The sequence below is a fragment of the Seriola dumerili genome, unplaced genomic scaffold (assembly GCF_002260705.1).
Source record: "Seriola dumerili isolate Sdu_G_001 unplaced genomic scaffold, Sdu_1.0 BDQW01000166.1, whole genome shotgun sequence".
Classification (NCBI taxonomy): Eukaryota; Metazoa; Chordata; class Actinopteri; order Carangiformes; family Carangidae; genus Seriola; species Seriola dumerili.
In genome coordinates this window covers 527,546-538,245 of record NW_019174421.1, presented here as the reverse complement: position 1 = coordinate 538,245, position 10,700 = coordinate 527,546, and the positions used below count along the sequence as shown (strand labels likewise).

At 45.7% G+C, this 10,700-nt stretch overlaps 1 protein-coding gene across 1 annotated transcript in view; it reads right to left on the bottom strand.

The window, feature by feature from the left end:
- Positions 1-3,342: 3,342 nt before the first annotated feature.
- The window catches only part of LOC111226838, a 23,522-nt gene continuing 16,164 nt past the window's right edge, over positions 3,343-10,700 (bottom strand). Inside the window, exons 4-11 of the mRNA XM_022752132.1 lie at positions 9,730-9,834; positions 9,456-9,593; positions 9,106-9,245; positions 8,059-8,227; positions 7,820-7,948; positions 7,269-7,404; positions 6,576-6,716; positions 3,343-6,482 (exon numbers count right to left, since the gene is read on the bottom strand). Coding sequence (XP_022607853.1) covers positions 6,596-6,716; positions 7,269-7,404; positions 7,820-7,948; positions 8,059-8,227; positions 9,106-9,245; positions 9,456-9,593; positions 9,730-9,834 — 938 coding nt within the window. The 3' untranslated portion in view covers positions 3,343-6,482; positions 6,576-6,595. The remainder of the gene's footprint in view (positions 6,483-6,575; positions 6,717-7,268; positions 7,405-7,819; positions 7,949-8,058; positions 8,228-9,105; positions 9,246-9,455; positions 9,594-9,729; positions 9,835-10,700) is intronic.

Below are 10,700 nucleotides of genomic sequence, written 5' to 3'. Positions count from 1 at the left end.
ACACACACACACACACACACACACACACACACACACACACACACACACACACACACACACACACACACACACACACACACACACACACACACACACACACACACACACACACACACACACCTGTTTATACTAGATAAAACTTGTGTTTTTACTCTGCTTCATTGTAGATAAATGCCTTTAAGTATAACTACTGGTGTGTTTAATGTTGCACAAGTGTTAATATTGCCAACCTCTACTTTATAGAATTCCAATCCTTCAACTTTAACTTACTGTTGATTTGGTAGTTTGGTTATAGTTAGTAAGCTAATGGTTAATCAGAGTTCCAGGTTAATGGTAATAAATTGAGACTAAAACCATATTGGCTATTTTGCCTATTAGTTTAGGCTGGTGCCCCGAGGGCTTTAATTCATTTTAAAGTTATTATTTACTATTAACATTCTTAATATTAATAATGATTAATGATAGCCAATAAATTGATAGACAACCGAAATCCAACATATTTGGTGTCCAGCTCATGAGGTACAGCTCAGACCCAACAGAGGTGACATGAGGATGCAGGTGAAGCTGCCCAGCTGAGACGTCCACTGTGAAGACTAACCCTCACGTGTCTGTCGGTGACCAGAACCAGGACATTTCCAGGTCAGTCGGCAATAAATCATTAAAGTAACCAATGTTTTTACCTATAAAATAAAAAAATAGGGACTATAGTAACTGATTATAGTAACTGTTGTATTGTAATTAACTATTGTGAAGGCCAACTGATAAAACGATGACTCCCTACCTTTGAAGCAGTCGTTCAGTTTGTTTGCATTATGTTTGTATTTGTTATTTTACTGCCCGGTTATGATCTCCTAACCAATGAGTGAGCCAGCTGACCTTTTCTCTGCCTAGAAACAACAAAAAAGAAACATCTGATTGGATAACTCTATTTAAATGGTTTTAGCTTCACGTCTGAAGCTGCTGCAGCTAGCAGCTAGTCACCTCTGTTGGCCAAGACAAGCGCGACACTAGACGTCTGTTTTTAATTACAAACATTAAAAACGGGGACATCTGGTCACCCTATGCAGGACGCTCACGAGCATGGCCGTGTGTTGCGTTTGACCACAAATGCAAACAGTGAAGGACCGACAGCGAACAGTGACGTCTGGATCGGTGGGAAGGGAACACGTCATATGAGCAGTGAAGGGCGGGAAGGTCGAACTGATCATGAAGATGTTGACTGGTTGTTGTTTTCCTCTCCTAGATGTCTGGCTCTGCATCCAGATTCTCCCGATGGTGCCACGGGCAGCTGGACAACATCTGGAGGGTGATGAACTACAGAGGTGAGACAGGGCAATGAGTTGTTAGACAGGAAGTGAGCGTCTCCACCTGTTACCTGTGTGGGTGCATTACCTAATTCTGCCAAAATGATGACATCATCAGTCGCTCTAGGAGATCAGCTGTACCATCAGTGTCTGTGCGAGTTTGTTTTACTCTAATGAAAAGTGTCATGAAGCTGGTTTGGATCTGGAGCCAGCTGCAAAAAACTCAAGTTTTCTACGTTACTTTGACACTTAAGGTTTCTCCTCGGCTGAGGGAGTTACTTAAAGTTGCTGCACAGAATCTCTCCAAAGGTTTTCTTAGTAAAGAAAAAATGGTAGGAAAATTCTAGTTTCCATGGAGATCGTATGTTTGCTGGCATTAAAAGAAACCACTATCTCATCCCCCTGTTCTGATGGGAACATCACCGAGGTGAACTCTGGTTGTTAAGGTGTTTTGTGCAACAGTTCAACTGAATTTAAGTGATTCCTGGGGTCGGATGCACAAAACACCTTAAGTTTTCTACTTAAGTCTGAAACTTGAAGTTGAATTTCTCCTTAGCTAATGGAGTTCCTTAAAAGCGTAAAGTATTTGCAGCAATGAAAGAGATTTATGTTGATGTGATTAATTCTCTTAGAGGAGTTTGTTAAAGTACGACCCCCCTAAATTGCAAAAATGGCGCTTAAATTGCAGAGTTTATTCAAAATGGCTGACTTCCTGTTGGGTTTAAGACATGGGTGCAAGAGGCTTTTTTGTGGGTCTTGGTGTGTTTCATGTGCCTACTGAATTTCACACATGCAGGTGAAACACAGGGCGAGGGCTCTATCCAGCCATTTCACCACACACGTGTAAGACCCGTAAAACATGTGAATGTTCACCAGGACTGACGCATGTGCAACACTTCACCAGTTTTTCATCATGTTTACATGAACTATGACAGAAAGAAGCTCCACCTCCAGACACACATAAGCCCCGCCCACACTGTTTTATTAACAGGTGACTGCACAAAAATGCACCAAAGATGACAGATCACGTCACTGTTCCTCCACACCAAAAATAACATTTCATCTGTTCAGCAGCTCTCCTTCAGGCCCTCAGTGTGCAGTACAGTGCCCCCCCCCCCTTCACTTATGACATCATGGAAGTGTCCCCACAGGGTTCTCGAGTCCCAGCTCCAGTGTTCCCAGTGTTCCCAGTCTCTGCTGGGACAGAACTCACTCAGAACCAGCGTCTGGATCAATGAAACTCCAGTCCGTCCAAACACCGGCTTGTTCCAGTGAAACATCGTCAAGGTAACGTAGTTCAGTAGTCGTCACGGTAACCCTCGTTCCTCCTCTTCTTCTTTTAGTTTATTGTTTGTTTTTTGGTAACAGTGCCGCAGCTCTCGCCTCCAGGATCCTGGTTTTGCTCTGGAGTCAGAATAGCTACAAACCATCATCATCGTCATCATCATCATCATCATCATGTGTCAGTGACAGCTCTTCATCATTTTAAACCAGGGACAAACACAAACAAAGAAAAGAACATGTGCAGGATTGTGTCTTTTAGGTCTGTGCTCTTTTAGATTCAAGACAGATCCCTGCATCCGTGAGACCAGAACCCGAACCCAACCTGAGACCTGAGACTGTTTTAGTCACTGATTGACAGCTCATCAGGTTGAAGACCTCAGGCTACGTCCACACTACTACGTCTCCTCCTCTGGTCCAAACTACTCCAGAGCTTTTCAGTCCCCAAAACACAGACTTTTGGAAATGCTGCAGGATCTGTTTTATTTTGAAATATCTGGTGTTATGTTTTATTTTGAAAACTCTGGGTTGTGTTGTAGTCTGAACAGAAACTGAGACCTTTGTAAACAATGAGGTCACACCCACGGTGTCTCCTGATTGGCTCTCCTGGACTACCAGTGGTGAATACAACATGATGATGAATGACAGAGTTACTGACCTTGTTGTCTTTGCTAGCAGCTGCTGTTCACTTACATTCTCTGTTTTAATGCTGCAACTGTCTTTGCTGGAGACAATCTACTTCCTGTTTACACCGGGTTGCACATGCTCAGTGTAGGTAACTGTTTTTAGGTGTGTTAGTGTGGACAGGGATTGTTTCGTGTGGACGTAGCCTCAGTTTGCTTCAGACAAAGTGCTTGTTAAACACCTTTGACTTTAGCCGACTTTAGCCGTTTTCGTTCCAGGAGACCCTGGTTCTCAGGTTCTCAGGTTCTCAGGTTCTCAGGTTCTCAGGTTCTCAGGTGCTCAGGTGCTCAGGTGCTCAGGTCCTCAGGTCTTCAGTCCTGACATCAGAAAAACTTCTAAGACGAGCCGACAGATATTTTTAGAAAACGGTGGCAAACAAATAAAAACACTTTTACTGTGAAAATCCTGAGGTCAGTTCAGATTTCATCATCTTCAGATCCACATCTGTGTAGTGTGGTTGTCATATGGTCACATGGTCACATGATCACATGGTCTCATTAGCTGAGAGTCATCACTGAGATTAACGTCCTTGTCCGAGAATTACTAATAATAAGAATTAATGCTGCGTAATAAATAATGTGGGATTTCTGTGGTGATGCAAATATATTAATTTAAAAAAAAAAACAAACAAAAAAAAACATCAACAACAAAAACCCGAAGCATTCAAATACAAATTTGGACATCGGTTACCAAGGCAACAAACATTGGGGTCAGCCCCGGTACCAGCGTCTTAACCACAAACACAAAGTGTCCCGGGTCACTAAGGTGTGATGAGACACGGTCACATGACACTCCTCTCTCTGAGGTTTCCACTGACTCCGGGTCAGTGGATCAGATTCAGAGCCAGCAGGGGAGGAGGCTGCTGGAGCCGGACCACGTAACCTAGGTAACCCAGGTAACCCAGGTAACCACCCACACCCCCAAAACCTCAGTCTGGACTCGGAGCAGCAGAACATGTGGAGTACCTGATAAATGATCCACAGTGCGACAGCGAGAAGCAGCAGCTTCAGAACCAACAGTCTTCACTCATTGAAACCGTCTCAACACCAGGTCCGTTCACTTCTGGAGCTTTTGACTGTGTCTCACTGTCTTCATCAGGTCACCAGGTATCAGGGAAGTGTAGATGTTACAATCTGTTTGGTTCAGACCCAGAACAGGTCTGAGGACTGAACCCAGGAGGACTGAGTGGTGTCACCTGATCCTGAGAGCTCCAGACCAGGTCCAGACCTGATCCGGACCAGATCCAGACCTGATCCGGACCAGATCCAGACCAGGTGGTGAGACGGTTTAACACAACACTGAGTTGGGAGACGTTTGTCAGTCTGGTCTCATGAGACATCAGGAGTCCACCTGAGCTCAGGTCCTGCTGCTGCATCGTGTTTCCTCATTTAGTTTTTTTTCCAGGTGAGAAATTAACCAGATGAACATCTACTGTAAAAGCTGGTGAGAGCTTTCAGCTAGTGTCCATGGTCATCCTGAGGGAAACGTCTCTGCGGAGTTTGATACGACGGAGTTTTAGAGTCAGTGAACGTCTCTATTAAGAAATAAAGTCAGGATCCAGAATCAGCTGTTTGTCCTCAGCTGTTTCAGCTTTAATTAAAACATCTGATGATGATGTCACAGCCGGATTCTCCCCACTCCACCTTCATAGACCATATTCACACGGCAGCCATTTTCCTCTGACGTCACACTGAGGGTGGGAACTTTAATGTCTGAATAAATCCTGTGTTTTTTACTTCACCTTCTTTTAAGCACGTCGATGAACGAGCAGATAAATTTTCCAGATGTTGAAGGTGAAGACTGACCCCCACTGGAAACACTGAAGCTAATGCTAGGCTAGCAAACATGAACTTTGTGTGAACAGTTGGTCCAAAATGCAGCAGCTCGTCTTTTAACAGGAACAGGTGAGCAAGAGCACATTTCCCCCGGGCCGGCCTCCCTTCACTGGCTCCCTGTACGTCTTAGGATTGATTTTAAAATTTTTACTTTTGTTTATAAATCATTACATGAGCTAGCTCCATTTTACCTGTCGGATCTTTTAGTGGCACATGTACCTCTACACACTCTCAGGTCTAGGGTTTTTATTCTTTGTCCTGAGTCAGTGTGAGGGTTGTCATTTCGGTCTGTTTTCACCAGTTTGTGTTCTTGCTGTGTTGTTTTTATGTTACTGATTGTACAGCTGTTGTTTTAAATGTGCTGTATAAAAAAATTGGATTTGATTTGATTTGATGACAGCGGAGCATCACTGCTAACTTATATAGCAGGGCAGCTAATGCTACATTGCTAGCTTGATTCCATCCAATGTGTTTTAACTTACAGACTGAACTAAACGTGTCTGAGATCTGTGTTGATGTTTCAGAATTGATTTATTTCTCTTGTATCATGCAGCTCTGTCAAACAGTAATGCTAGCTAAGAAGCGGTCGATGCTAACGTTAGCTGTAGCTAATGCTTTATCTTGAGATATGAGTCGACGTCTCTTCAGATTCTCATTCTCCATCATCTTTTCTGTTGCTCGTCGATCATGAAGCATCAATAGAAACCATCTGTCAGAGTCAGCAGTATGACATCATCCTTTCAGTGAGAAGATCTGAGCGTGATGTCAGAGGAAAATGGCCGCGGTGTGAATATGGTCAATTCTTCAGACGTTACACATTCATTCTAAAATCAGTGAGGACACGACAACGACACGACAGAGGCTGATTTCACCTGTTTCTACTGGACGGTTGAACAGCTGAGCGTCACCATGACTCAGGTGGACTCAGGTGGACTCAGGTGTGGACCTGCTGAGAGCCTGGGTTCAGACATCATGGACCAGTACTGCGAAAGGCCTCCAGCTGTCTGTAGAACTCCCACAATGCTCCTGGATCCTGGAGGCAGCTGCAGGTTCTTTGTTTTTTTTTTCTTTTACACATTTTTAGCGCCGTCGCTAACGGCGACGTTTCCTTCAGTCGAGCTGCTCGGTGATGACATCAGACAAGAGGCGGAGTCTCCACATCCCCAATCCCTCCCCTCCCCTGCATCGACACCCCGTGAGCCAATCAGGGAGCCCGGAGGAGGAGGGCGGATCATCTGAAACTCGCCCCGGATACAGGACTGAGCGGAGGGAGCCGATTGGCTGCAAGTCTGTGAGTGCAGTTCGAATGTTTGAACGTTCTTCAGTCAGCTGATCGAGTGTCCGAAAAACACGAGGAGAAAACAAAGAAAAGAAAAAACTGGAGGAGAAGAAGAGAGGAGAGAGGAGAGAGAGTCAGTGTTCATGTAGAAGCTGCTTTATCATCAAACTCCGGTCTGCAGGAGACACTCACCTCGTCCTCAGACTCCAGTGCTACGTTTGGGCCTCCACCCCCGGCTGGCTGCTCTGCTCCGGCCCCCGCTCCTTCAGTGGGGGGATGATCTCCTCCTCCGGGTCGTAGTAATAAAACTTCCTCAGGTAGGAGATGAGAGGTCTGAGGGGAGAGCGAGAAGGAGGCGTTAACCGTTCCCTGCAGGAAGTCGTGATGTCACCATCGCAATAATTAACACAAATTCAACCACAGACAACTGCAGATAAATACTCATCATATTTTAAGCTTTTTGGTGTTGTTTTCTGTGTGTGTGTGTGTGTGTGTGTGTGTGTGTGTGTGTGTGGCGGTTCATGTGTGCTGCATGTTGCAAGATGATGTTCTACTTGAACAAAAAGACAATAGAAAAGATGAATGTGAGGATCAGAAACAGGATCAGAAACAGGATCAGGATCAGAAACAGGATCAGGATCAGGATCAGAAACAGGATCAGGGTCAGAAACAGGATCAGGATCAGAAACAGGATCAGAAACAGGATCAGAAACAGGATCAGGATCAGGATCAAGAACAGGATTAGGGTCAGAAACAGGATCAGGATCAGAAACAGGATCAGAAACAGGATCAGAAACAGGATCAGAAACAGGATCAGGATCAGGATCAGAAACAGGATCAGAAACAGGATCAGAAACAGGATCAAGATCAGGGTTGAGGACTCACGTGGGCAGCGGCAGCTCCTGGATGTGGTCTATACGGACCAGCTGTCTGATGCAGAAGCGGCAGAGATGCTGCAGAGATTTAACACTGCTGAACCTGGAGACTGGATACAGGAGCTGGACCGGGGTCGGGGGCAGACCTGAGGACCACACACACACACACACACACACACACACACACACACACACACACACACACACACACACACACACACACACTGAGTGACAGGTCGCTCAGTCTGAACACACCTGTGTGGATCTGAGCTACGAATCAGGTTCAACAAACCCAGGATAACTTCCTGTTATCTGGTTTAACTGAACCTGACATTGATAGCTGGTTATCACCTGGACAGGTAACTCTGGGTTTACCTGTCCAGGTACGAGCTTGTTCATGTGAAAGAGGCGGAGGTTAAAATTATAAACAACTGATCCCTGCAGGTAAATTCAGTTACAGTGATGTCATCAAATGAAATTCAACAAGGTGACAACATGATCACATGACGAGAACAGACAGGTGAGGACGGACAGGTGAAAGGGAATTGGCTGGCTGGTTACCGGGGACTCTGGAGCGCAGGAAGTAGAGGAACTTCCCGTTCTTGGAGTGCATGATGGCTCTCTCTATGAACTCCACCACCGAGTGACAGCGGTCCTCAAACTTTGGATGACACCACAGACTGAAGGTTCCTGAGGGACAGAGAGGACGAGACACATCAACACTTCACACCTGAGAGAGAGAGAGAGCTGCAGCTGTGTCTCTGTTCAGATCAGGGTGTGTGTGTGTGTGTGTGTGTTACCTCTGTAGTGCTCCATGCGTGTGTGGTGTGTGACTCCCTGTGACCTGAAGCTCAGACTCAGGATGTATCGAGGGTCTGAACTGTCTCGGACCAGGAACGATCCGTCTGGTTTCCCCTTCAGCTTCATCTCTGCGTCCTCCCAGTTCATCGGCCCCCAGTACCAGCCACACTGAAAACACACACACACACACACACCCACACACACACACACACACCCACACACACACACACACACCCACACACACACACACACACCCACACACACACACACACACCCACACACACACACACACACACACACACACACACAGTCGGTCTGTGAACCGTCACAGTTCAAATCTAGAGATAAAAAGTCTGAATGTATCTTCTATATAAAAAACTCCCAGGAGGAAAGTGAATTAATAAAAGATAATTTCTTCTGCTTTTCTTGAGCTGGTGGAAACGAGCCGATCGTTGAAGAAGATCTACGTTCACTGTGAGTCACAACAGCAGCAGCAGCAGCAGCAGCATCACTCTCCTTTCATTTTTCATCAGGAGTTTGTCTTTCAATGATTATGAAAACAAGATATCCACTTCCTGGTTACGTGTCTCTGCACGTTAGCGACGGTAGGAGAGCGTTGTCTGAGTCCGTCCAGCCTTTTATTTAGTAACTGAGCAGAATATGTTGAATATATTTTACCAACATGTGGACGATGTGTTTTGGAGTTGTCAGTGTTTTCATCTGTTAATTTGATTTATTATTTTTGTATACTGAACACATGTTGGGTAGTTTTCAGTGGCTTGTGGAAGTTCACTAATGTTACAACATAGTTGATCTTATTTATTTTGATCTGATTCTTTTAATAAATTTTATATTATTTAGATATTATACATTTTTTATTATTTTAATTATTCATCTCATTTTTTTACTTATCTGTTCATTTTTCTGTTGAATTGTATTTAAAGCTGAAGAAAGTCACTGGTAAAAAAACCTTCAGTAAAAGTTGATTAAAATAAGCCCCCCTTCACGTTTGTATGACACGCGGATAAAGATGACGAGGCCCCCACCTTCTCCAGTTCTCTGAGGCTGGTGGCGAAGCTGCTGGCGTCGGGGCGGCTGAGGGGGCAGCGGGGGGCGAGCCGGGGCGGGGGGTGCTGACCGTCGGGGCGCAGAGGGACCGGCCTCGGTAGACCTCGCAGGAAGGTGTCTATGGACACACAGGACAAACATCTGTCAACATCTGGACCTGACTGAGAGACTGCAGTGACTTCCTGAGTCCTGATCCAGAGGCCGAGTCACATGACTCACACCAACACATCACGTCATTAACACACTGGAGACAAACAGTGTTACACAGAGACTGTGTGTGTGTGTGTGTGTGTGTGTGTGTGTGTGTGTGTGTGTGTGTGTGTGTCACCGTTGAGGCTCAGGCTGTGTTGGATGGTGCTGAGGGAGGGGGGCAGGGCCAGCGGTCGGGGGGGCAGAGATTGCATCGATGCCCCCACACTGCGTTCTGTAAAGGGCCCCTGCTGCTGGGGAGGGCCGCCGAAATCATCTGGAGACCAACGAGAGACACAACAACACTCATGTCTCACAGTCACCTGACCTGAGCGTCAGCTGACAGGAAGAAGGACGGAAACAAGCAGAAACACAAAGAAGAAAAAGAAGAAGAAGAAGAAGAAGAAAAGTACCGAGCAGACTGAGGCTCCGTCTGGGCGGGGGAGGAGGAGTCGGGGGATGAAGAGAGTTCCCCCCTCTCCGAGAAATATCCACATCAACCAGAGACACTGTCTCACCTGGACACACACACACACACACACACACACACACACACACACACACACACACACAGAGGAAGAAGAGAGATGTTAGTGTAGAGAAGTGAAAATGTTAAATGTTACTGTTCAGTTCAACAGGAAGAAGAAGAAAGAAAACCAGAACCAGAAGAAGAAGAAGAAGAAGAAGAAGAAGAAGAAGAAGAAGAAGAAGAAGAAGAAGAAGAAGAAGAAGAAGAAGAAGTTCTGCTGAAAACATTTGCTCTGAATCGTTTCTACACTTTCCTCCGCTGCTGAGAGGAAACAAGCAGCTGAGTCCAGCACCAGGACTGGATCCTGGTCCCTGGTCCAGCAGGACTGGATCCTGGTCCCTGGTCCAGCAGGAGGAGCGTTCTGAATAAAGACCATGTTACATGGATCCAGAGGAACCTGGTCTTTCACATGATCAGAACCAGAACCAGGTTTCTACAGGTCTGTACAATCTCCTCTACATGTCTGACTGTCCCCACATCTTCATCATCATCATCATCATCATCATCTTCACCATCTTCATCATCTTCTTCATCATCATCATGTTCACCATCTTCATCATCACACCTTCATCTTCATCATCTTCATCATCACACCTTCATCTTCATCATCTTCATCAACACCATCACCATCTTCATCAGGAGGAAGGAGACCTGGATCAGGTGTTTTCCAGGTCTTCACAACCCCTAACCCAATATCAACCTGCAGAGATCACCTGAGTGGTTATCTCACCTGTACCTGTACCTGCGCTTGCTCGCTCTCGCTCTCTCTCTCTCTCTCTCTCTCTCTCTCTCTCTCTCTCTCACACACACACACACACACACACACACACACACACTCACTCACTAGTGAGAGAG